Genomic DNA, 26,786 nt, shown 5'->3' with positions numbered 1-26,786 from the left:
TATATTAAATTTAATTTAATGTATTTTTATTTTATTTTATGTTAATTTTAATTTAATGTAATTAAAATTTAATTTAAATTTTATTTTATTTTTTTATTTTATTGATTTATTAACATCTATTAAAGTTAATTAAATTTTATTACGCTTCATTAATTATTAATAAAACCCTGATATCAAGAAAGGAATAAATAATTTCATTTTCTTTTCTGTTTTATTCGTTATTTTCATTTTTTGGAATCGTTTGGAATTTTTTGATGATAAAATGAAATAAAACTGAATTAAACGGAATTAAAAATTGTAATAAAACGGACGGGAAAAAGTGGAAAAAAATTAAAATTATCTGAAATAAAATGAAAGATGAAGTAAAATAATAATGCTGTATATTTGTATTTTATTATATTTTATTTTATTTTATTTTACTTTATTTTATTATTTTATAACTTATTATTTATTTTTTCTTTTATATTTATTATTTTATTTTATAATTTCATATTTTATTTTATTTTTAATTCATTTTATTATTATTATTTTTATATTTTATTTTAATTATTTTGTTTTATTGTATTTGTTTTATTTTAATTTATTTTTATTTTTATTTTACTATTTTATAACTTATTATTTCTTTTTTCTTTTATATTTTAATTTATTATTTTGTTATTTTATAATTTCATATTTTATTTTTGCTTTATTTTATTATTATTATTTTTTTATTTTATTTTATTTTAATTTAATTTAATTTTTATTATTTTATTTTTTAATTTTAATTAATTTAATTTAATTTAATTTAATTTAATTTAATTTAATTTTATTATAAATTACATTATTAATATCATTATTAACTAATGAAAAGTTAAAATAAATAAAATAAAAATGAAAATGAAATAAAAATAAAACAAAGAAAATTAAAGGGAAGAAAGAATAAAAATATTTAATAATTGGAATTAATGGATCGATAAATTGAATAAAAAAATTAAAATTAATTGAATAATTAAAATTTAATGAAGGGAATCAAAATAAAAATAAACAGAAAATGGCGAAAACAGGAAAACTGCAAATTGAAGAGGAAATGGGTGAAATAAATGAAATAAAAATAAATTAATGCGGATAAATTAATTAAATTAAGGAAATAAATTAAAAAATAAACGGAATAAAATAAAAGGAGCTAAAGGAACGGTTTTATAATCCATTATTATAAATAAAATCCTCTAAAACAAAAGAAACGCGGGAGAATTGCAAGGAAAAGTAAATTAAACAATTCAAAATAAATTTATTTCAATTAAAAATAAAAGTTTATACAACTTGAAATTAAATTAATTACACAAAACAAAGCCAAATTAATCACGATCAACTCAGCAAATTAAACAAATTAAATTTCAGTTAAACAAATTAAACCCGATGAAATAAAAGCCCAAAAAAGCAACAAATAAAGGATGAAAGATTAAATAAATTTATTTTAATTAAAAAATTAACGAAAATAAATTCCCACAATTCCCCCGGGGCGCAGTTTCCCGCCTCTCCCTCAGCGGCGGGCTCTGATTGGCTGAGAGGAAAGGGCGGGAACCAATCAGCGGCGAGCGCGGGAAAAGCCGTTGCGGGGGTTTTAAATCTGCCCAGCGACGGCTTCTGATTGGTCGGGAGGCGACCCCGGGAACCAATCAGAGGCGGGGACCCTCAGAGACCCGCCCCGGATTCCCTGAGGGAGGTACCAAAACCCCCCCAAAATCGCCCAAATTCACCCCAAAATCGCCGCAATTCACCCCAAAACCGCTCAAATTCCCCACAAAATCCCCCGAATCTTCCCCAAAATCCCCGGAATTCCCTCAGAGCCACCAAATTCCCCCCAAAATCCCTTCCCGGACTCCCAAAATCCCCCCCCCCAACCACCAAAATCCCCTCAGAGACCCCAAATCCCCCCCAAACCCCAAAATTCCCCACAAAATCCCTTCCAAGACCCCAAATCCTTCCCAAATTTCCCCTAAAATCCCTTCCAAGACCCCAAATCCTTCCCAAATTTCCCCTAAAATCCCTTCCAAGACCCCCCAAAACCCTTCCAGGAATCCCAAAATCTCCTGAAATCCCCCTAAAATCCCCCCAAATCCCCTCAGAGACCCCAAATTTTCCCCAAACCCCAAAATTCCCCACAAAATCCCTTCCGGGAATCCCAAAATTCCCCCAAAACCCCCAAATCCCCTCAGAGACCCCAAATTTTCCCCAAACCCCAAAATTCCCCACAAAATCCCTTCCGGGAATCCCAAAATCTCCTCCCCAAAACAACAAAATCCCCCCCCGAGACCCCGAATTTCCCCCAAAATCCCTTCCAAGATCCCCAAAATTCTCCCAAAATCCCACAATCCCCTCAGAGACCCCAAATCCCCCCCAAAATCCCTCAGAAACTCCTCCAAAACCCCAAATTCTCCCCAAAATCTTCCAAAACCCCCCAAATTCCCCCCAAATCCCCCAGAATTTTCCCAAAAACCCAAATTTCCCCCAAAAATCCCTCAGAAACCCCCAAATTCCCCCCAAATCACTCAAAAACCCCAAAATCCCTCAAAAACCCCAAAATCCCTCAGAATTGCCCCAAACCCCCCAAAATTCCCCCCCAAATCACTCAAAAGCCCCCAAATCCCTCAGAATTGCCCCAAACCCCCAAAAATTCCCCCCCAAATCCCTCAGAAATTCACCAAAGCCCCCAAAATCCACCCAAAATTCCTCAGAATTTCCCCAAAACCCCAAAATTCCCCCAAAAATGCCCAAAAAGCCCCAACCCCTCCCCCAAATCCCTCAGGAATCCCAAAATTCCCCCCCAAATCCCTCAGAATTTCCCCAAAAACCCCAAAATTCTGCTCAAAATCCCTCAGAAATTCATCAAAACCCCCCAAATTCCCCCAATATCCCTTCCAGGAATCCCAAAGTTCCCCCAAAATCCCTCAAAACCCCCAAAATCCCCCCCCAAAGTCCCTCAGAAATTCACCAAAACTCCCAAAATTCCCCCAAAATCCCTTCCAGGAATCCCAAAATCCCTCAGAAATGCCCCAAAACCCCCCAAATTTCCCCCAAAATCCCTCAGAACTTTCCCAAAAACCCCAAAATTCCCCCCCAAAAATCCCCAAATTCCCCCCAAAATCTCAGAACTTTCCCAAAAACCCCCAAATTCCCCCAAAATGCCCCAAAATCCCCCAAAATTCCCCCCAAAATCCCTCAGAAATGCCCCAAAAACCCCTAAATTCCCCCAAAATGCCCCAAAATCCCCCAAATTCCCCCAAAATGCCCCAAAATCCCCCAAATTCCCCCCAAAATTCGCCCCCCCGGGCGGTGACGTCACGGCCGTCGCCCCCTCCCCGGTGACGTCATTTCCGGTGGGGGAGGGGCGGGACCCCCGGCCATGGCGGAGCCCGGAGGTGCGGGAAGGACCCGAAAAGGGCGGAATTCACCCCAAAAATCCCCGCGGGAAAACGGGGGAGGGGAGCGGGGGAGGGGAGCGGGGTTTGGGGGGAAAAAACGGGAATTCGGGAAAAAACAAAAACGGGAATTTGGGGTGAAAAAACGGGAATTCGGGGAAAAAAACTAACGGGAATTTGGGGTGTAAAATTGGGATTTTGGGAAAAAAATAAACGGGAATTTGGGGTGAAAAATGGGGAATTTGGGAAAAAAAAATAAACGGGAATTTGGGGGGAAAAAACGGGAATTTGGGAAAAAATAAACGGGAATTTGGGGGGAAAAAACGGGAATTTGGGAAAAAGAATAAACGGGAATTTGGGGGGAAAAAGTGGGAATTCGGGAAAAAAATAAACGGGAATTTGGGAAAAAACAAAAAACGGAATTTGGGAAAAACAAAAAACGGGAATTTGGGAGAAAAAAATAAACGGGAATTTGGGAGGAAAAATGGGGATTTTGGGAAAAAAAAAAACGGGAATTTGGGGGGAAAAATTGGGGATTTTGGGAAAAAAATAAACGGGAATTTGGGAAAAAAAATAAACGGGAATTTGGGGGGAAAAACCCCGGGATTTGGGGGAAAAATTGGGGATTTTGGGAAAAAATAAACCGGGATTTGGGGGGAAAAAGTGGGATTTTGGGAAAAAAAAACCAAACGGGAATTTGGGAAAAAAAAATAAACGGGAATTTGGGGGGAAAAAACCGGGAATTCGGGGTGAAAAATGGGGATTTTGGGAAAAAAATGGGATTTGGGGGGAAAAAAACCCGGGAATTTGGGGTGAAAAATGGGGAATTTGGGAAAAAAAAACCGGGATTTTGGGGGGAAAAATTGGGAATTTGGGGAAAAAAAAAAACCCGGGATTTGGGGTTAAAAAACGGGAATTTGGGAGGGAAAAAATTGGGATTTTTGGGGGAAAAAACGGGAATTTGGGAGAAAATATTGGGGATTTTTGGGGGGAAATGTGGATTTTTGGGGTGTTTGGGTGAAAAAATTGGGATTTAGGGGGGAAAATTGGATTTTTGGGGGAGAAATGTGGAATTTTGGGATTGTTCGGGTGGGAAAATGGGGATTTGGGTAAAAAAAAGGGAATTTTGGGGAGGAAAACCCGGGAATTTTGGGGTATTTGGGTGGGAAAATGGGGATTTGGGGTAAAAAAATGGGAATTTTGGGGAGGAAAACCTGGAATTTTGGGGGGTTTGGGTAAAAAAATGGGAATTTTGGGGGAGAAATGTGAAATTTTGGGGTTGTTTGGGTGGGAAAATTGGATTTTTGGGGAGGAAAACCTGGAATTTTGGGGGATTTGGGTGAGAAAATGGGATTTTGGGGGGAGAAATGTGGATTTTTGGGGTTGTTTGGGTGGGAAAATGAGACTTTGGGTAAAAAATTGGATTTTTGGGGAGGAAAACCTGGAATTTTGGGGTATTTGGGTGAGAAAATGGGATTTTGGGGGGAGAAATGTGGAATTTTGGGGCAAATAATGATAATTTTGGGGCAAGTAATGACAATTTTGGGGCAAATAATGATAATTTGGGGTAAATAATGTCAATTTTGGGGTGAATAATGATAATTTGGGGTAAATAATGATAATTTGGGGTAAATAACGACAATTTTGGGGTGAATAACGACAATTTTGGGGTGAATTACGATTATTTGGGGTAAATAACGACAATTTTGGGGTAAATAATGATAATTTTTGGGTGAATAACGACAACTTTGGGGTAAATAATGACAATTTTGGGGTGAATAACGACAATTTTGGGGTAAATAATGATAATTTTGGGACAAATTATAATTTTGGGGCAAGTAATGACAATTTTGGGGCAAATAATGATTATTTTGGGTAAATAATGATAATTTTGGGGCTAGTAATGATAATTTTGGGGTGAATAATGACAATTTTGGGGTGAATAATGATAATTTGGGGTAAATAATGACAATTTTGGGGCAAATAATGATAATTTTGGGGCAAATAACGACGATTTTGGGGTGAATAATGATAATTTGGGGTAAATAACGATTATTTGGGGTAAATAACGACAATTTTGGGGTAAATAATTATAATTTTGGGGTAAATAATGACAATTTTGGGGTGAATAATGATAATTTGGGGTAAATAACGATAATTTTGGAGTAAATAATGACAATTTTAGGGCTAAACCCCCCCAACTCCGCTCGAACATCCCCAATTTTGGGCTGAAATCCCCCAAATTCGGGGCCCCTGATTTTCCTCTCTCTCTCTGTCCCCCCAGCCCCCGCCGCGCCCTCGGCGCCGTCCCCTCCCGCGGGCGCGGCTGCGGCGCCGCCGGAGCTGCGGCTGATCCTGGAGGAGCTGCGGCAGCTGCGGCAGCGGCAGCTCCTGCAGCTGCAGCTGACCCAGGACATCCTGCGGCAGCTGCTGCTGCTGGGGGCGCTGGAGACGCCCCAGAAACCCCCCGGGGCTCCCCGGCTCCTGCTGCTCCCCCGGCGCCACAAAGCGCCGCGCGCCGGCATCGCCGTGGCCGTGGCCTCCAGCCTGGGCTCCGTCTCCAGCTTGGCCACCAGCCTGGGGCCAGCGGTGGCCTTGGGGTCGTCCTTGGGGTCATCATTGGGGTCATCGGTGGCTTTGGGGTCATCCTTGGGGTCATCCTTGGGGTCATCGGTGGCCTTGGGGTCATCCTTGGGGTCAACGGTGGCCTTGGGGTCATCCTTGGGGTCATCCTTGGGGCCACCGGTGGCCTTGGGGTCATCCTTGGGGTCATCGGTGGCTTTGGGGACGTCCTTGGGGTCATCGGTGGCCTTGGGGTCATCGTTGGGGTCAACGGCGGCGTTGAGGGCGACGTTGGGTTCTTCGTCTTCTTTGGGTCCAGCGTTGGGTTCTTCATCATCGTTGGGTTCTTCGTCAGCGTTGGGTTCTTCATCGTCGTTGGGTTCTTCATCGTCGTTGGGTTCTTCGTCAACTTTGGGTTCTTCGTCACTGTTGGGTCCAACGTTGGGTCCAAAGTTGGGTTCTTCACCATCGTTGGGTTCTTCGTCTTCTTTGGGTCCAGCGTTGGGTTCTTCGTCATCATCAAGGCCAACATTGGGTCGAAAGTTGGATTCTTCAGCGTCACTGGGTCCAAAGTCGGGTTCTTCATCATCGTTGGGTCCAGCGTTGGGTTCCTCATCATCGTTGGGGTCAGCGGGGTCAACGTTGGGTTCTTCGTCGTCGTCGAGGTCAACGCTGGGTCCAAAGTTGGGTTCTTCATCTTTGTTGGGTCCAAAGTTGGGTTCTTCACCATCGTTGGGTTCTTCATCTTCGTTGGGTCCAGCATTGGGTTCTTCACCATCGTTGGGTTCTTCAGCATCGTCGAGGTCAACGTTGGGTCCAGAGTTGGGTTCTTCACCGTCTTTGGATCCAAAGTTGGGTTCTTCATCATCGTTGGGTCCAACATTGGATTCCCCGTCATCGTTGGGTCCAAAGTTGGGTTCTTCACCATTGTTGGGGTCAACGTTGGGTTCTTCACCATCTTTGGATGCAGCGTTGGGTTCTTCACCATCGTTGGGTTCAAAGTTGGGTTCAAAGTTGGGTTCCTCACCGTCTTTGGATCCAAAGTTGGGTTCCTCACCATTGTTGGGTCCAGAGTTGGGTTCTTCACCATTTTTGGGTCCTTCATCATCGTTGGGTCCAACATTGGATTCCCCATCATCGTTGGGTCCAAAGTTGGGTTCAAAGTTGGGTTCCTCACCATTGTTGGGGTCAACGTTGGGTTCTTCACCATCTTTGGGTCCAACGTTGGGTTCTTCATCATCGTTGGGTCCAACATTGGATTCCCCGTCATCTTTGGGTCCAAAGTTGGGTTCAAAGTTGGGTTCCTCACCATTGTTGGGTTCTTCATCATCTTTGGATCAAACATTGGGTTCAAAGTTGGGTTCTTCACCGTCATTGGGTCCAAAGTTGGGTTCCTCACCATTGTTGGGTTCCTCACCATCTTTGGATCCAAAGTTGGGTCCAGAGTTGGGTTCTTCACCATCATTGGGTCCAAAGTTGGGTTCAAAGTTGGGTTCCTCACCATTGTTGGGTTCTTCATCATCTTTGGATCCAACCTTGGGTTCTTCACCATCGTTGGGTCCAAAGTTGGGTCCAAAGTTGGGTTCCTCACCATCCTTGGGTCCTTCACCATCCTTGGGTTCCTCACCCTCGTTGACCCCACCCTTGACCCCATCGCTGACCCCATCGCTGACCCCATCGCTGACCCCACCCTTGACCCCATCACTGACCCCACCCTTGACCCCATCGCTGACCCCGCGGCCGCCATCGGTCAGCGCCGGCTCCCGGCGCGTCCGGCCGCGCTCTCCGGGGGGCCGGCGGCCGTTCCGCTGCGACCTCTGCGGCGGCCGCTTCGCCGCCCGCGGCAACCTGCGGGCGCACCTGCGGCGACACCGGCGGCGCGGTGACATCACCGCGACGGCGCGAGGGGATGGACAGACGGCGGGGGAGGGGACAGAGGTCAGTGAGGGGTCAGTGGTCACTGGGAGGGGTCAGGGGTCACTCTGGGGGGGGTCAGTGGTCACTCTGGGGGGTCAGTGGTCACTCTGGGGGGGTCAGTGGTCACTCTGGGGGGTCAGTGGTCACTCGGGGGGGTCAGTGAGGGGTCACTGGTCACTGGGAGGGGTCAGTGGGGGGTCAGTGGTCACTCTGGGGTCAGTGGGGGGTCAGTAGTCACTCTGGGGGGGTCAGTAGGGGGTCACTGGTCACTCTGGGGGGTCAGTGGTCACTCGGGGGGGTCAGTGAGGGGTCAGTGGTCACTCGGGGGGTCAGTGAGGGGTCAGTGGTCACTCTGGGGTCAGTGGGGGGTCAGTAGTCACTCTGGGGGGGTCAGTAGGGGGTCACTGGTCACTCTGGGGGGTCAGTGGTCACTCGGGGGGGTCACTGGTCACTCTGGGGGGTCAGTGAGGGGTCACTGGTCACTGGGAGGGGTCAGTGAGGGGTCAGTGGTCAGTGGGGGGTCAGTGGTCACTCTGGGGGGTCAGTGAGGGGTCACTGGTCACTCTGGGGTCACTGGTCACTCTGGGGGGGTCAGTGGTCACTCTGGGGGGGGTCAGTGGTCACTCGGGGGGGTCAGTGGTCAATCTGGGGGGTCAGTGGGGGGTCATTGGTCACTCTGGGGGGTCAGTGGTCACTCTGGGGGTCAGTGGTCACTGGGAGGGGTCAGTGGGGGGTCAGTGGTCACTGGGAGGGGTCAGTGAGGGGTCAGTGGTCACTCGGGGGGGTCAGTGGTCACTCTGGGGGGTCAGTGGTCACTCTGGGGGGTCACTGGTCACTCAGGGGGGGTCAGTGGGGGGTCAGTGGTCACTCTGGGGGGTTAGTGGGGGGTCACTGGTCACTCTGGGGGTCAGTGGTCACTCTGGGGGTCAGTGGTCACTCGGGGGGGGTCACTGGTCACTCTGGTCACTGCTCTCACCCCACAGGTGCCCCCGGAAGTGACCACGCCCCCCCAGCCTCCGGCCCCGCCCCCCAGGACCCCGGAGCTGCACCCAGGCCCCGCCCACCCCCCCACAGGCCCTGCCCACCCCACCCCAAGCCCTGCCCACCCCTCCCCAAGCCCCGCCCACCCCTCAGGCCCCGCCCACCCCTCCCCAAGCCCCGCCCACCCCTCCCCAGGCCCCGCCCACCCCTCCTCAAGCCCCGCCCCCTTCCCCAAGCTCCTCCTCCTGCGCTCCCCTGGCCCCGCCCACCCGGACATCGCCCCGCCCCCACCCGGCCCCGCCCCCTCCCAGACCTCCAAACTCCAGGAATTGGTGGAAAAATTGGAATTCCCGGGCTCCTGCCCCTCCCCCCCGCGCCAGGGTGGCTTCCGGAACCTTCCCGGGGCCGCTCCGGGCGGGAATTCCTCAATTTCCGGCGGGAATTCCGCGATTTTGGGTGAAAATTCGGTGATTTTGGGTGGGAATTCTGCAATTTTGGGCAGGAATCCCTCAATTTCTGGCGGGAATCCCTCGATTTTGGGTGAAAATTCGGCAGTTTCGGGTGGAAATTCTTCAATTTTGGGTGGGAATTGCACTATTTCGTGTGGAAATTCTGCGATTTTGGGCGGGAATTCCTCAATTCCGAGCGGGAATTCCTCAGTTTTGAGTGGAAATTCCTCGATTTTGGGTGAAAATTCAGCAGTTTTGAGTGGAAAATTCTCAATTCCGAGCGGGAATTCCTCGATTTTGAGTGGGAATTCTGAAGTTTTGGGTGGAAATTCGGCAATTTCGGGCGGGAATTCCTCAATTTCGGGCGGGAATTCCTCAATTCCGAGCGGGAATTCCTCAATTTTGGGTGGGAATTCCTCGATTTCGGGCGGGAATTCCTCAGTTTTGAGTGGAAATTCCTCGACTTTGGGTGAAAATTCAGCAGTTTTGAGTGGAAAATTCTCAATTCCGAGCGGGAATTCCTTGATTTTGGGCGGGAATTCCTCGATTTTGGGTGGGAATTCCTCAATTTCGGGCGGGAATTCCTCGATTTTGGGTGGGAATTCCTCGATTTTGGGCAGGAATTCCTCGATTTCGGGCGGGAATTCCTCTATTTTGGGCGGGAATTCCTCAATTTCGGGTGAAAATTCGGGAATTTTGGGCGGGAACCCCTCGGTCCCGGGGTGCCCTCACCTGTGCCAGGTGTGTGGGCGGGGCCGGCACCCCCAGACCCCAAACCTGGAGGAAGATGAGGACATGGAGTGCTCAGAACCCCCCGAAATTCCGGCAGATCCCGAAAATCCCCACGGACCAGGGGAGGTGAGCGTGAGGGGGAACCCCAAAATCCCCCAAAATCCCACAAAATTCCCCCAAAATTCCCCCAAAAACCTGAATCCCACCTTTTTTTCTTCCCCTCAGGTGCCCCCGCAGCAGAGCCCGAGCCCCGCTGGAGACCCCGGAGCTCCGGGGGAATAATTCGGGAATGAGGGGAAAAGGACGGAATTCCCAAAATTCCCCAAAATTCCCACAAATCGCCTCAAAACCGCCCTCATCTTCCCACATAAAATTAAATCCCTTTCCTGACCCTTCCCCCGCCCATCCTCCCGCCGCCTCCCGCGTGTGATTTGGGGCTGAGGGAGGGAAGGGAATGAGGGGGGAGTCCCAAAACCGAGAGGATTCACCCCAAAATTCCCGCCCCGCAAAATGGCGGCGCCCTCAACAAAGATGGCGGCGGCGGCGGCGCCTCAGGCGCGAGGGGGCGTGGCCAGCGCCCAAAATGGCGGCGGTTGCCGGGGCAACGAGAGGCGGGAAAACGCCAAGATGGCGGCGAGCGCCGCTCCGCCCTCAGCGGGGCGCGGCCGAGGCTCCGAAACGCCGCCGTTTTTCTGTGGGAATGAAAGGCCGGGAAAAGCGCGGTTTCCATGGGAATTGCAGGGTTTAAAAAGCCGCCGCTTGCCATGGGAATCGTTTGGGAATGGGGGGTGCTGCCGGCTCTCAAAATGGCGGCGTCGCCATGGAAACAAAGCGGTGTTTCCCACAGTCAAAATGGCGCCGTCTCCATGGAAACGGGGTGCCCGTGCTCAAAATGGCGCCGTCTCCATGGAAACGGTGGGGTGCCCGTATTCAAAATGGCGGCGTCGCCATGGGAACGCGGTGCCCGTACTCAAAATGGCGCCGTCTCCATGGGAACGCGGTGCCCGTACTCAAAATGGCGCCGTCTCCATGGAAACAAAGCGGGGTTGCCCACAGTCAAAATGGCGGCGGCGGCCTCAGGGCGGGCTCCTCCCCCTCGGGCGTTTCCGCTTCCGGCGCCGTGAGGCGGAGCGGGAGCCGCGCGGGCTCTGTCGCGACAGAATCGCGATCGGGGGAGGCGCGGCCATGTCGGACACCTGGAGCTCCATCCAGGCCCACAAGAAGCAGCTGGACTCGCTCCGGGAGCGGCTGAGGCGCCGCAGGAAGCAGGACCCGCTCGGGGCCGGCGGTGAGGGACGGGCCTGAGGGGCGGCGGGTGATTAACGGCGTTAATTAGGGGTTTAGGGGTAATTAATGGGGTTAATGAGGGGCTGAGGGGTGATTAACGGCCTTAATTAGGGGCTGAGGGGTAATTAATGGCGTTAATGAGGGACTGAGGGGTAATTAATAACGTTAATGAGGGGCTGAGGGGTAATTAATAGCGTTAATGAGGGGCTGAGGGGTAATTAATAGTGTTAATTAGGGGTTAGGGGTGATTAATGGGGTTAATGAGGGGCTCCGGGTGATTAACGGCATTAATTAGGGGCTGAGGGGTAATTAATGGGGTTAATGAGGGGCTCCGGGTGATTAACGGCCTTAATTAGGGGCTATGGGGTAATTAGTGGCGTTAATGAGGGGCTGAGGGGTAACTAATAGTGCTAATGAGGGGCTGAGGGGTGATTAACGGCCTTAATTAGGGGCTGAGTGGTGATTAACGGCCTTAATTAGGGGCTGAGGGGTAATTAATGGGGTTAATGAGGGGCTGAGCGGTAATTAATGGGGTTAATGAGGGGCTGAGGGGTAATTAATGGTGTTAATTAGGGGTTAGGGGTGATTAATGGTGTTAATGAGAGACTAAGGGATGATTTATCATATTAATAAAGGGTTAAGGGGTGATTAATGATGTTAATGAAGAGCTAAGGGGTAATTAACAGCGTTAATGAGGGGCTGAGGGGTAATTAATGGGGTTAATGAGGGTTTAAGGGTGATTAATGGCGTTAATGAGGGGCTAAGGGGTAATTAACGGCCTTAATTAGGGGTTGAGGGGTAATTAATAGTTCTAATGAGAGGCTATGGGGTGTTTGATGGTGTTAATGAGAGACTAAGGGATAATTAATGATGTTAATGAGGGCTTGGGGTGATTAATGGTGTGAATGAGGGGGTTGGTGGTGATTAATGGTGTTAATAAAGGGTTAAGGGGTAATTAATGGTGTTAATGAGAGACCAAGGGACAATTAATGGCATTAATGAGGGGTTGCGAGGTAATTATTGGGCTTAATGATGGGGTCGGGAGTAATTAATGCAGCTAATGAGGCGGCAGGCATTAATTAATTGGGTTAACGGGAGTTAAGGTGTTAATTAGGGCATTAATTAAGAAGCAGAGGCAATTAATAACAGTAATTAATGCAGTTAATGATGGGACAGACATTAATTAATGGGGTTAATTAGGCCGTTAATTAAGAGGCGGAGGCAATTAAGAACGGTAATTAATGCAATTAACGATGGGGCAGGCATTAATTAATGGCGCTAATGGGGGTTAAGGGGTCAATTAGGGCCTTAATTAAGACCAGAAATTAATTAAGAATGAGGATAAGCGAGAACAGCGGTTATTAAGGAAGAGGGGGTAATTAAGAATGCTAATTAATTAGGAGCATATCCTAGTTAATATTAATTAGGCTATTAATATTAACTAGCTGTTATTAATGAAGAGGGGTAGTTAAGAATGCTAATTGATTAGGAGCATATCCTAGTTAATATTAATTAGCCTATTAATACTAATTAGTGGTTATTAAGGAAGAGAGGGTAATTAAGAATGCTAATTAATTAGGAGCATATCCTAGTTAATATTAATTAGCCTATTAATATTAATTAGCAGTTATTAAGGGGGTAATTAAGAATGCTAATTAATTGGGAGCATACCTTAATTAATTTTAATTAGCCTATTAATACTAATTAGGAGTTATTAAGGAAGAGGAGGTAATTAAGACTGTTAATTAATTAGCGCTAATTGCGTTTCCCCTCCCCCCGCAGACCCTCGCCATGAGCTGTCCCTGGCCACGCCCCCCCGCACCGGAAGCCCCGCCCCCTCCGGCCCCGCCCCCTCCGGCCCCGCCCCCGGGGGCGTGGCCTCGTTCAGCCCCGCCCCCAGCGGAGACCCCGCCCCCAGCGGGGCCGGCCCGGGGGAACAACCGGAACCGGAACCGGACCCGGCGCTGGAACGGCGCCTCCTGCTGCACCTGTCGGACCTGGCGCTGCCGCTGCCCACCCATGCAGGGGCGATACGGGCTGCAATATCTGAGGTGAGACACACCTGGACACACCTGTACACACCTGTACACACTGACACACCTGTACACACCTGTACACACCTGTACACACCTGTCGGACCTGGCGCTGCCGCTGCCCACCCACGCAGGAGCGATACGGGCTGCAATATCTGAGGTGAGACACACCTGGACACACCTGTGACACACCTGTAACACACCTGAACACACCTGTGATACACCTGTACACACCTGTACACACCTGTCGGACCTGGCGCTGCCGCTGCCCACCCACGCAGGAGCTATCCGGGCTGCACTCTGTGGGGTGAGACACACCTGGACACACCTGTAACACACCTGTACACACCTGAACACACCTGTACACACCTGGACACACCTGTGATACACCTGTACACACCTGAACACACCTGTACACACCTGTACACACCTGTACACACCTGAACACACCTGTACACACCTGTACACACCTGTACACACCTGGGTGTGGGGGGTACAGACCTGGGGAGGGGGAGGGGCACACCTGGTGTATCCAGGGACCTCCCAGGTGTCCCCAGGTGTCTCCAGGTGTATCCAGGTGTCCCCAGGTGTCCCCAGGTGTGCTCAGGTGTCCCCAGGTGACACTCAGGTGACACACAGGTGTCCCCAGGTGTGCTCAGGTGTATCCAGGTGACACACAGGTGACACTCAGGTGTCCCCTCTCCCCTCAGGGTGACGCCGCGGTGTCGCTGCGCGCGGTCGAGAGCCTCCTGCACAAGTTTGACAGGTGTGTCCCAGGTGACACTCAGGTGACACTCAGGTGACACTCAGGTGTATCCAGGTGTCCCCAGGTGTCCCCAGGTGTGCTCAGGTGTGTCCCAGGTGACACTCAGGTGTATCCAGGTGTGCTCAGGTGTATCCAGGTGACACAAGGTGACACTCAGGTGTATCCAGGTGTCCCCAGGTGTCCCCAGGTGTATCCAGGTGACACTCAGGTGTATCCAGGTGTGCTCAGGTGTATCCAGGTGACACTCAGGTGTCCCCAGGTGTCCCCAGGTGACACTCAGGTGTCCCCTCTCCCCTCAGGGTGACGCCGCGGTGTCCCTGCGCGCGGTCGAGAGCCTCCTGCACAAGTTTGACAGGTGTGTCCCAGGTGACACTCAGGTGACACTCAGGTGTATCCAGGTGACACTCAGGTTTATCCAGGTGTGCTCAGGTGTGCTCAGGTGTCCCCAGGTGACACACAGGTGTCCCCAGGTGTCCCCAGGTGTATCCAGGTGACACACAGGTGTATCCAGGTGTGCTCAGGTGTATCCAGGTGACACTCAGGTGTATCCAGGTGTCCCCAGGTGTCCCCAGGTGACACTCAGGTGTCCCCTCTCCCCTCAGGGTGACGCCGCGGTGTCCCTGCGCGCCGTCGAGAGCCTCCTGCACAAGTTTGACAGGTGTGTCCCAGGTGACACTCAGGTGTATCCAGGTGACACTCAGGTGTATCCAGGTGTCCCCAGGTGTATCCAGGTGACACACAGGTGTATCCAGGTGTGCTCAGGTGTATCCAGGTGACACTCAGGTGTATCCAGGTGTCCCCAGGTGTGCTCAGGTGTCCCCAGGTGTCCCCAGGTGACACTCAGGTGTGTCACTCTCCCCTCAGGGTGACGCCGCGGTGTCCCTGCGCGCCGTCGAGAGCCTCCTGCACAAGTTTGCGGCGCAGGAGCTGATCGAGGTGCGCCGGGGGCTGCTGCAGGACGGCCCCACCCTGGTCACCTGCGCCGACCACGCCAAGCTCTCCGCCATGACCGGCCTGGTGGCCGCCGAGAAGCGCCGGGCGGAGCCGGGCGGGCCGGGGGGAGGGGCGGGGGGCGGGGCGGGCGGGGGAGGGGCGGGGGGCGGGGCGGGGGAGGGGAAGGAGGCCAAGAGGTGGCGGCGGGCGGCGGCGTCGGACGTGGACCTGGAGATCGAGAGCCTGCTGAGTCAGCAGTCCACCAAGGAGCAGCAGAGCAAGAAGGTGCGGAGGGGGCGGGGGCGGGGCGGGCACGGGGAGGGGCGGGGCTTGGGTGGGCGGGGATTAGAGGGGGAGGGGTCAGAGGGTGGGCGGGGTGGTCAAAATGGCGGGGGGTCAAGATGGCGGGGGGTCAGGATGGAGGGGTTCAAGATGGTGGAGATTCAAGATGGTGGAGATTAAAGATGGAGGAGGTTCAAGATGGTGGAGGTTCAAGATGGTGGAGATTCAACATGGTGGAGATTAAAGATGAGGTTCAAGGTGGTGGAGGTTCAAGATGGTGGAGATTAAAGATGGAGGAGGTTCAAGATGATGGAAGTTCAAGATAGTTTCAAGGTGGTGGGTCAAGATGGCGGTGGGTCAAGATGGAGGGGTTCAAGATGGTGGAGATTCAAGATGGTAGAAGTTCAAGATGGTGGAGATTAAAGATGGTGGAGATTAAAGATGGTGGAGATTAAAGATGGTGGAGATTAAAGATGGAGGAAGTTCAAGATGGTGGAGATTAAAGATGGAGGAGGTTCAAGATGGAGGAGATTCAAGATGGTGGAGATTAAAGATGGTGGAGATTCAAGATGGTGGAGATTCAAGGTGGTGGAGGTTCAAGATGAGGTTCAAGATGGTGGAGATTAAAGATGGTGGAGATTAAAGATGGAGGAGATTAAAGATGGTGGAGATTAAAGATGGAGGAGATTAAAGATGGAAGAGATTAAAGATGGAGGAGATTAAAGATGGAGGAGATTAAAGATGGTGGAGATTAAAGATGGTGGAGGCTCAAGATGAGGCTCAAGATGGTGGAGATTCAAGATGGTGGAGATTAAAGATGGTGGAAGTTCAAGATGAGGTTCAAGATGGTGGAGGTTCAAGATGGAGAAGGTTCCAGATGGTGGAGGTCCAAGATGGAGGGGGTCCAAGATGGTGGAGTTTAAAGAGGGTGGGGTTCAAGATGGTGGAGATTAAAGATGGTGGAGGTTCCAGATGAGGTTCAAGATAGTTGGAGGTTCAAGATGGTGGGGTCCAAGGTGGTGGAGATTCAAGATAGTGGAGATGCAAGATGGTGGAGGTTCAAGATGGAGAAGATTCAAGATAGTGGAGGTTCAAGGTGGTGGAGATTAAAGATGGAGAAGGTTCCAGATGGGTTCAAGATGGTGGAGGTTTAGGATGGAGAAAGTTCAAGATGGTGGAGGTTAAAGATGGAGAAGGTTCCAGATGGGTTCAAGATGGAGAAAGTTCCAGATGGTGGAGGTTCAAGATGAGGTTCAAGATGGTGGAGATTAAAGATGGTGGAGATTAAAGATGGAGGAGATTAAAGATGGAGGAGATTAAAGATGGAGGAGATTTAAGATAGTGGACATTAAAGATTGTGGAGGTTGAAGATCATGGAGATTAAAGATGGAGAAGGTTCCAGATGGTGGAGATTAAAGATGGAGAAGGTTCTAGATGGGTTCAAGATGGCGGAGGTTTAGGATGGTGGAAGTTCAAGATGGAGAAGGTTCCAGACGGTGGAGGTTCAAGATGAGGTTCAAGGTGGTGGAGACTCAAGATGTCTCATGATGGGTGGGCGTGGCATTGGGCGTGTCCTGATGCAGTGGGCGTGTCCCGACGCGGTGGGTGGGCGTGTCCCGTCCAGGTGAGCCAGGAGATCCTGGAGCTGCTCAACACCACCACGGCCAAGGAACAATCCATCGTGGAGAAGTTCCGGTCGCGCGGGCGCGCCCAGGTCCAGGAGTTCTGCGACCACGGCACCAAGGAGGAGTGCGTCAAGGCCTCGGGCGCCGAGCGGCCCTGCCGCCGCCTGCACTTCCGGTGCGTTCCGCGGCAATTCCGGGGGTTATCCGGGAATTCCGGGATTTATTGGGGAATTTTTGGGGATTTATTTTGGATTTTTCGGGGGTTTTTTTGGGGATTTTTGGAGGTTTATTCAGAACTTTTTGGGATTTATTCGTGATTTTTTGGGATTTATTTGGGATTTTTTGGGATTTATTTGGGATTTATTTGGGGTTTTTTGGGGATTTTTGAGGATTTATTTGGGATTTTTGGGTTTTTTCCCCAAAATCTCTATTTCCGCCTGTTTTTCCCCCCCAAAATCCCATTTTTTGGCTGTTTTTCTTCCAAAATCCCATTTTTTGGTTGTTTTTCCCCATTTTTGGTTGTTTTTCCCCCCAAAACCCCATTTTTGAATATTTTTCCCCCCAAAATCCCATTTTTGGTTGTTTTTCCCCAATTTCCGCCTGTTTTTCCCCAAATTCCACCTGTTTTCCTTTATTTCCGCCTGTTTTTCCCCCCAAAATCCCATTTTTTGAATATTTTTCCCCCCAAAATCCCATTTTTTGGTTCTTTTTCCCCATTTTCCGCCTGTTTTCCCCCAATTCCGCCTGTTGTTCCCTCATTTCCGCCTGTTGTTCCCCCCAAAATCCCATTTTTTGAGTATTTCCCCCAATTTCCACTTTTTGTTCCCTCATTTCTGGCTGTTTTTTCCCCCAAAATCCCATTTTTTGAATATTTCCCCCCCCAAAATTCCATTTTTTGGCTATTTTTCTTCCAAAAAACCCCATTTTTGGTTGTTTTTCCCCCCCAAAACCCCATTTTCCGCCTGTTTTCCCCCATTTTTTGGTTCTTTTTCCCCAATTTCCGCCTGTTTTCCCCCAATTTCCGCCCGTTGTTCCCCGTCAGCCGCATCATCAACAAGCACACGGACGAGTCCCTGGGCGACTGTTCCTTCCTCAACACCTGTTTCCACATGGACACCTGTAAATACGTTCACTACGAGATCGACGCCTGCGCGGCCACGCCCCCGCACAGCAGCCCCGCCCGCGCGCGCCCCCGCGACCGCGACCGCGACCGATCCCCGCCCCCGCCCGAGCTGCCCCGGGCCCCGCCCCCCGACGCCGGCGCCGACCGACTCTTCCCACCACAGGTCAGCAAATAGTTAATTCAAATATTGGGGGATGGGGAATTAATTGGGTTTTTGGGGATAATTGGGGATTTTTTAGAAGATAAATTGGATTTTTTGGGCAATAATTTGGATTTTTTTAAGAATAAATTGGATTTTTTTAGGAATAAGTTGGATTTTTTTAGGAATAATTTGGATTTTTTTGAAGATAAATTGGATTTTTTGGGCAATAATTTAGGTTTTTTGGGCAATAATTTGAATTTTTTGGGGAATAATTTGAATTATTTTAAGAATAAATTGGATTTTTTGGACAATAATTTGGATTTTTTTGAGAATAAATTGGATTTTTTAGAAGATAAATTGGATTTTTTGGGGAATAATTTGGATTTTTTTTAAGATAATTTGGATTTTTTGGGCATTAATTTGGATTTTTTTGAGAATAAATTGGATTTTTTGGACAATAATTTGGGATTTTTTGGACAATAATTCGGATTTTTTTGTGAATAAATTGGATTTTTTGGACAATAATTTGGATTTTTTGGACAATAATTTGAATTTTTTTAGGAATAAATTGGGGTTTTTTAGGAATAATTTGGATTTTTTTGAGAATAAATTGGATTTTTTAGAAGATAAATTGGATTTTTTTAGGAATAATTTGGATTTTTTTGACAATAAATTGGATTTTTTAGAAGAAAAATTGGATTTTTTGGGCAATAATTTGGATTTTTTTGAGAATAAATTGGATCTTTTGGGCAATAAATTGGATTTTTTGGGCAATAATTTGGATTTTTTGGGCAATAATTTGAATTTTTTAGGCAATAAATTGGATTTTTTTAGGAATAATTTGGATTTTTTGGGCATTAATTTGAGTTTTTTGGACAATAATTTGAATTTTTTGGACAATAATTTGGATTTTTTTGAGAATATTTCCCGCCATTTCCGTTTCCCGCCATTTCCTGAGGTGTGGCAGCCATTTTGCGTGGCAGCCATTTTGTGTGGCAGCCATTTTGCTCCTCTGCCATTTTGTGTGGCAGCCATTTTGTGTGGCAGCCATTTTGTGTGGCAGCCATTTTGTGTGGCAGCCATTTTGCTCCATTTTGCGCCATCGTCACTTTGTGCAGCAGCCATTTTGTTCCTCCGCCATTTTGTGCAGCAGCCATTTTGCCCTGCCGCCATCTTGCGTGGCGGCCATTTTGAATGGCAGCCATTTTGTTCCTCCGCCATTTTGTGCAGCAGCCATTTTGCCCTGCCGCCATCTTGCGCGGCGGCCATTTTGTTCCTCCGCCATCTTGCGCAGCGGCCATTTTGAATGGCAGCCATTTTGAGTGGCAGCCATTTTGAATGGCAGCCATTTTGAGTGGCAGCCATTTTGAATGGCAGCCATTTTGAATGGCAGCCATTTTGAGTGGCAGCCATTTTGAATGGCGGCCATTTTGCGCCGCCATATTTTGTGCCGCCATTTTTCCGTTTTTGACGGATTCTCGCCGTTTCCTCCCCGTTTCTCCCCCCGCAGTGGATCTGCTGCGACATTCGCTACCTGGACGTCTCCATCCTGGGCAAGTTCGCCGTGGTGATGGCGGATCCGCCCTGGGACATCCACATGGAGCTGCCCTACGGGACGCTGACCGACGACGAGATGCGGCGCCTCAACATCCCCGTGCTGCAGGACGAGGGCTTCCTCTTCCTCTGGGTCACCGGCAGGTGGGGATCCACCCGAATCCACCGGGATTTACCCCAAATTCACCGGGATCAACCCAAATCCATCGGGATCAACCCAAATTCACCGGGATTCACCCCAAATTCACCGGGATTTACCCCAAATCCATCGGGATTTGCCCCAAATCCACCGGGATTTACCCCAAATCCACCGGGATTTACCCCAGATTCACTGGGATCGACCCGAATCCACCGGGATTTGCCCCAAATTCACCCCAAATCCACTGGAATTCACCCCAAATTCACCGGGATTCGCCCCAAATTCACCCCAAATTCACCGGGATTTACCCCAAATCCATCGGGATTTACCCCAAATTCACCGGGATCAACCCAAATCCATCAGGATCAACCCAAATTCACCGGGATTTACCCCAAATTCACTGGGATTCGCCCCAAATCCATCGGGATTTACCCCAAATTCACCAGGATCAACCCGAATCCACCGGGATTTACCCCAAATTCACCAGGATTTGCCCCAAATTCACCCCAAATCCACTGGAATTCGCCCCAAATCCACCGGGATTTACCCCAAATCCATCGGGATTCATCCCAAATCCAGGGGATTCACCCCAAATCCATCGGGATTTACCCCAAATTCACTGGGATCAACCCAAATCCACCGGGATTTGCCCCAAATTCATCGGGATTTACCCCAAATTCACCGGGATCACCCCAAATTCACTCCAAATCCATTGGGATCGACCCAAATTCACCGGGATTCACCCCAAATTCACCGGGATCAACCCAAATCCATTGGGATCAACCCAAATCCATCGGGATTCACCCCAAATTCACCCCAAATCCACCGGGATCTACCCCAAATTCACCCCAAATCCACTGGAATTCGCCCCAAATTCACTGGATTTACCCCACATTCACCGGGATTCACCCCAAATTCACCCCAAATTCACCGGGATCAACCCAAATCCATCGGGATCAACCCAAATTCACCAGGATTTACCCCAAATCCATGGGATTCACCCCAAATTCAGGGGATTCACCCCAAATTCATCCCAAATCCACGGGATTTGCCCCAAATTCACCGGGATTCACACAAATCCATCGGGATTCACCCCAAATCCATCGGGATTCACCCCAAATCCATCAGATTTCACCCCAAACCCATCAAGAACTCTCCAAATTTCCCAATTTTTTCTCCCCCAAACCCCCAAACCTCTCCTTTTTCCCCCCAAAATTCCCCTTTTCCCACCCAAAATCCCATTTTGTCCCAAATTCCTCCGTTTTCACCCCAAAATTTCTCGTTTTTCCAGGGCCATGGAGCTGGGCCGTGAGTGCCTCAATCTCTGGGGGTGAGTTCAGGGCTTTGCACCCCAAAAAATCCTCAAAAGTCCCAAAATCCTTTAAAAAAAACCCCAAAATATTTAAAAAAAAAAACCTTTAAAAAAAACTCCCAAAGATTCCCAAAAATCCCCCAAAAAATCCCCCTAATGGTAAAAAAAAAACTTTAAAAATCCCTGAAAAACTCAAAAAATCCCCCAAAAAATTGTTAAGAAATTCTTTAAAAATCCCCCAAAAATCCAAAAATATTCTTTAAAAAATCCCCAAAAAGAATTAAAAAATTCTTAAAAAATCCCCCAAAAACTTCGTAAAAAATCTCCAAAATTTCCCAAAAAGCCCCTAAAAAATCCTTAAAAAATCCAAAAAATCCCTAAAAAATCTCCAAAGATTTCTAAAAAATCCCAAAAAAATCCTTAAAAAAAATTCTTAAAAAAATAAAAAAAAATCCTTAAAAAATCCTTAAAAATACCCCAAAAATCCTTAAAAAATCCCCAAAAATCCTTAAAAAAATCTCAAAAAAAATAATGAAAAATCCCCAGAAAATCCTTTAAAAACTCCTAAAAAATCTCCTAAAAATAAAAAAAAATCCTTAAAAGATCCTCAAAAAATCCTTAAAAAATCCCCAAAAAATCCTTAAAAGATCCCCAAAAAATCCTTAAAAAATCCCCAAAAAATCTCCTAAAATTAAAAAAACATCCTTAAAAAATCCGAAAAAAATCCTTAAAAAATCCTAAAAAAATCCTTAAAAAATTCTTAAAAAAACCCTTAAAAAATCCTTAAAAATCCCCCAAAATCCTTAAAAAAATCTCAAAAAAAATCCCGAAAAATCCTGAAAAAATCCCTAAAAAATCTCCTAAAAATAAAAAAAATCCTTAAAAAATCCCCAAAAAATCCTTAAAAAATCCCTAAAAAATCTCCTAAAAATAGAAAAAAATCCTTAAAAAATCCAAGAAAAAATCCTTAAAAAATCCCAAAAAAATCCCTAAAAAAATCCCAAAAATTCCCCAAAAAATTCCTTTCAAAATCCCTCAAAATGCCCCAAATGCCCCCAAATCCTCTCTGTGTGGGGCCGCTGGTGGGCGCAGGTACGAGCGCGTGGACGAGATCATCTGGGTGAAAACCAATCAGCTGCAGCGAATCATCCGCACCGGCCGCACCGGCCACTGGCTCAACCACGGCAAGGAGCACTGCCTGGTCAGGCTTTTTTGGGAATTTTGGGGGTTTTTTGGGAATTTTGGGGGTTTTGGGGAATTTTGGGGAATTTTGGGAATTTTTGGGGATTTTTTTGGGATTTTTTAGAGGTTTTTAGGGATTTTTTTAAGGATTTTTTGGGGTTTTTTAAGGATTTTTTATGGATTTTTTGGGATTTTTTAAGGATTTTTTTGGGAGTTTTTAAGGATTTTTTAAGGATTTTTTAAGGATATTTTTGGGATTTTTTGGGGGTTTTTTAAGGATTTTTTAGGGAGTTTTTAAGGATTTTTTATGGATTTTTTTGGGGTTTTTAAGGATTTTTTTGGGATTTTTTGGGAGTTTTTAAGGATTTTTTTGGGATTTTTTGGGGTTTTTAAAGGATTTTTTAGGGAGTTTTTAAGGATTTTTTTAAGGATTTTTTAAGGATTTTTTTGGGATTTTTAAAGGATTTTTTTAGGAGTTTTTAAGGATTTTTTTAAGTATTTTTTTATGGATTTTTTTAAGGACTTTTTAAGGATATTTTTGGGATTTTTTTAGGATTTTTTATGGATTTTTTTGGGATTTTTTTAAGGATTTTTTTGGGATTTTTTAAGGATTTTTTGAGGAGTTTTTAAGGATTTTTTAAAGGACTTTTTAAGAATATTTTTGGCATTTTTTTGGGAGTTTTTAAGGATTTTTTTAAGGATTTTTTATGGATTTTTCGGGGATTTTTTAAGGATTTTTTTGGGGTTTTTTAAGGATTTTTTTGGGAGTTTTTTGGGAGTTTTTAAGGATTTTTTAAAGTATTTTTGTATGGATTTTTTAAGGATTTTTTTGGGATTTTTTTGGGGATTTTTTAGGAATTTTTTTTGGATTTTTTTGGGATTTTTTTGGGATTTTTTTGGGATTTTTTAAGGATTTTTTGGGTGTTTTGGGGATTTTTCAGGTGGTTTTGGGTGGTTTTGGGCTGATTTTTGGGGATTTTGGGGTGTTTGGGATTTTGGGTGTTTTGGGGTGGTTTTTGGGATGGTTTCTGGGGATTTTGGGCTGGTTTTGGGGGTTTTTGGAGGTTTTGGGTGGTTTTGGGCTGATTTTTGGGGATTTTGGGGCGTTTCTTTGGGGATTTTGGGTGGTTTTGGGGGTTTTTGGAGGTTTTGGGGGTTTTTGGGGTGTTTTTTGGGTGATTTTTGGGGTTTTTGGGATGGTTTTGGGGTGTTTTTTTGGGTTCTTGGGTGTTTTTGGGTTGTTTTTTGGGTGTTTTGGGGTGATTTTTAGGTTTTTGGGTGTTTTTGGGGATATTTGGGGATTTTGGGATGGTTTTGGGGTGTTTTTTTAGGTTTTTGGGTGTTTTTGGGGTGTTTTTTGGGGATTTTGGGATGGTTTTGGGGTTTTTTTTTAGGGTTTTTGGGGGTTTTGGCTGTTTTTGGGGTGTTTTTTGGAAGTTTTTGGTGTTTTGGGGTGTTTTTTTAGGTTTTTGGGTGTTTTTGGGGATATTTGGGGATTTTGGGATGGTTTTGGGGTTTTTTTTAGGGTTTTTGGGGTTTTTGGGGATATTTGGGGTTTTTGGGGTGGTTTTAGGGTGTTTTTTAGGGTTTTTGGGTGTTTTTGAAGTGTTTTTTGGTGATTTTGGGATGGTTTTGGGGTGTTTTTTAGGGTTTTTGGGTGTTTTGGGTTTTTTTTAGGGTTTTGGGTGTTTTTGGGGTGTTTTTGGGTGTTTTTTGGGTGTTTTTTAGGGTTTTTGGGTGTTTCTGGGGTGTTTTTTTGGGTTTTTGGGGTGTTTTCTGGGTGTTTTTGGGGTGTTTTTTGGGGTTTTTGGGTGTTTTTGGGTGTTTTTGGGGTAGTTTGGGGTGTTTTTGGGGTGTTTTTTAGGTTTTTGGGTGTTTTGGGGTGTTTTTTGGGGATTTTGGGTGTTTCTGGGGTGTTTTTTGGGGATTTTGGGTGTTTTTGGGGTGTTTTTTAGGGTTTTTGGGGTGTTTTCTGGGTGTTTTTGGGGTGTTTTTTAGGGGTTTTGGGTGTTTTTGGGGTGTTTTTTTGGGTTTTTGGGTGTTTTCTGGGTGTCTCTGTGCAGATTTTGGGGTCCCCAACCCCCCGAATTTCCCCTCCCCCAGGTGGGGGTGAAGGGGAACCCCCAGGGCTTCAACCGGGGCCTGGATTGTGACGTCATCGTGGCCGAGGTGAGCCCCGAATTCCCGGGATTTCACCCCAAAATCCCCCCAGGACAAACCCTAAACCGGGGGGTTTCAACCCAAAAAAAACCCCGGGAAATTTCAACCCCAAATCCGGGGATTTCAACCCCAAATCCGGGGATTTCAACCCAAAAAATCCCCGGAGACCGAGCCCAAAACGGGGAGATTTCAACCCAAAATGGGATTTAAAGCAAAAATGTGGAGATTTCAACCCAAAATGGGGGAATTTCAACCCAAAATGGGGGAATAAGCCAAAAAAAAGCGGGAAAGAGACAGAAAAAGGCGGGAAAAAGCCAAGAAAAGGCGGGAAAAAGGTGAAAAAAGGTGGGAAAAATTCAGGAAAAGGCGGGAAAAAAGCAAGAAAAGGCGGGAAAAGGCCAAGAAAAGGCGGGAAAAAAGGCAGAAAAAGGCGGGAAAAAGGTGAGAAAAGGCGGGAAAAAGGTGAGAAAAGGAGGGAAAAGGCAGGAAAAAGGCGGGAAAAAGCCAAGAAAAGGCGGGAAAGAGGCAGGAAAAGGCGGGAAAAAGCCAAAAGGCGGGAAAAGGCAGAAAAAAGGCGGGAAAAAGGTGAAAAAAGGAGGGAAAAGGCGTGAGAAAGGCAGGAAAAGGCGGGAAAAAGCCAAGAAAAGGCGGGAAAGAGGCAGGAAAAGGCGGGAAAAGGCCCAAAGCTCTGGAATTTTCCTCAGTTTCCCCCCATTTCCCCTCCAGGTTCGCTCCACCAGCCACAAACCCGACGAGATTTACGGGATGATCGAGCGGCTCTCGCCGGGAACGCGGAAAATCGAACTCTTCGGGCGCCCCCACAACGTTCAGCCCAACTGGTACCAAAACACCCCAAATTCACCCCAAACCGCGGGGAATTACGGGGAATTTTTTGGAGATTTTTTGGGAATTTTTTGGGGGATTTTTGTGGGATTTTTGGGAATTTTTTTGGGGGGTTTTTTGGGCATTTTTGGGAATTTTTGGGGGGTTTTTGGGGAATTTTTGGGTTTTTTTCGGGTTTTTTTTGAGAATTTTTTGGGGATTTTTGGGAATTTTTGGGGGGTGTTTTTGGGGGATTTTTGGGAATTTTTTGGGGGTTTTTTTTGTGGGTTTTTTGTGGGTTTTTTTGGGAATTTTTTGGGGATTTTGGGGGATTTTTTGGGTTTTTTTGGGTTTTTTTTGGGAATTTTTTTGGGGAATTTTTTTGGGGACTTATTGAGGGTTTTTTGGTACTTTTTGGGAATGTTTTGGGGAATGTTTTGGGAATTTTTGGGGGGATTTTTGGGGCATTTTGGGGAAATTTTTTAGGGATTTTTTGGGTTTTTTTCGGGGGATTTTTGGGGGATTTTTGGGGGGGTTTTGGGGAATTTTTTTTGGGTTTTTTTGGTATTTTTTGGGAAAGTTTTTGGGAATGTTTTGGGGAGTTTTTGGGGTGGTTTTGGGAATGTTTTGGGGGTTTTTTGGTATTTTTTGGGGGGATTTTTGGGAATGTTCTGGGAATGTTTTGGGGAATGTTTTGGGAATATTTTGGGAATATTTTGGGAATTTTTTGGGAATGTTTGGGAACGTTTTGGGAATGTTTTTGGTATTTTTTTGGGAATGTTTTGGGGGTTTTTTGGTATTTTTTGGGGGGATTTTGGGGGGATTTTTGGGGTTGTTTTTGGAATGTTTTGGGAATGTTTTGGGAATGTTTTGGGAATGGTTTAGGAATTTTTTGGGAATGTTTTGGGAACGTTTTGGGAACGGTTTCAGGATCACCCTGGGCAATCAGCTGGACGGGATTCACCTGCTGGACCCCGACGTGGTGGCGCAGTTCAAGCAGCATTACCCGGACGGGATCATCTCCAAACCCAAAAACCTCTGAGTTCCGGAAAATTCCAAACCTTCCGGGGGGATTCCTTTGGGGTTTGATTTGGGGGATTTTTGGGATTTTTTTGGGTTTTTTTGGGGATTTTTTTGGGAATTTTTTGGGATTTTTTTTAGGGATTTTTGGGATTTTTTGGGGGTTTTTTTGGTTTTTTTTTTTGGATTTTTTAGGGATTTTTTTTGGATTTTTTTGGGCTTTTTTGGGGATTTTTTTTTTTATTTTTTTGGGCTTTTTTGGGATTTTTTTGGGGATTTTTTTGGGATTTTTTGGGGGATTTTTTTTAGTTTTTTTTGGGATTTTTTTGGGTGTTTTTTTATTTTTTTTTAGGTTTTTTGGGGATTT

At 46.7% G+C, this 26,786-nt stretch overlaps 1 protein-coding gene across 1 annotated transcript; it reads left to right on the top strand.

The window, feature by feature from the left end:
- The first annotated feature begins 11,157 nt into the window (after positions 1–11,157).
- Positions 11,158–26,523, top strand: METTL3 (methyltransferase 3, N6-adenosine-methyltransferase complex catalytic subunit). Its single transcript, XM_058853168.1, has 11 exons — positions 11,158–11,327; positions 13,109–13,377; positions 14,990–15,343; positions 16,965–17,140; positions 18,008–18,251; positions 19,741–19,928; positions 21,215–21,253; positions 22,328–22,436; positions 24,521–24,586; positions 25,304–25,416; positions 26,330–26,523. The coding sequence occupies exons 1-11, from the start codon at positions 11,225–11,227 to the stop codon at positions 26,439–26,441; spliced, it is 1,773 nt and encodes a 590-aa protein (XP_058709151.1). The 5' UTR covers positions 11,158–11,224; the 3' UTR covers positions 26,442–26,523.
- The last annotated feature ends 263 nt before the right edge of the window (positions 26,524–26,786 follow it).

This window comes from Poecile atricapillus, chromosome 19 (genome assembly GCF_030490865.1).
Source record: "Poecile atricapillus isolate bPoeAtr1 chromosome 19, bPoeAtr1.hap1, whole genome shotgun sequence".
NCBI lineage: Eukaryota > Metazoa > Chordata > Aves > Passeriformes > Paridae > Poecile > Poecile atricapillus.
The sequence above is the reverse complement of the archived record's forward strand: the minus strand, read 5'-3'. Positions and strand labels throughout refer to the sequence as shown.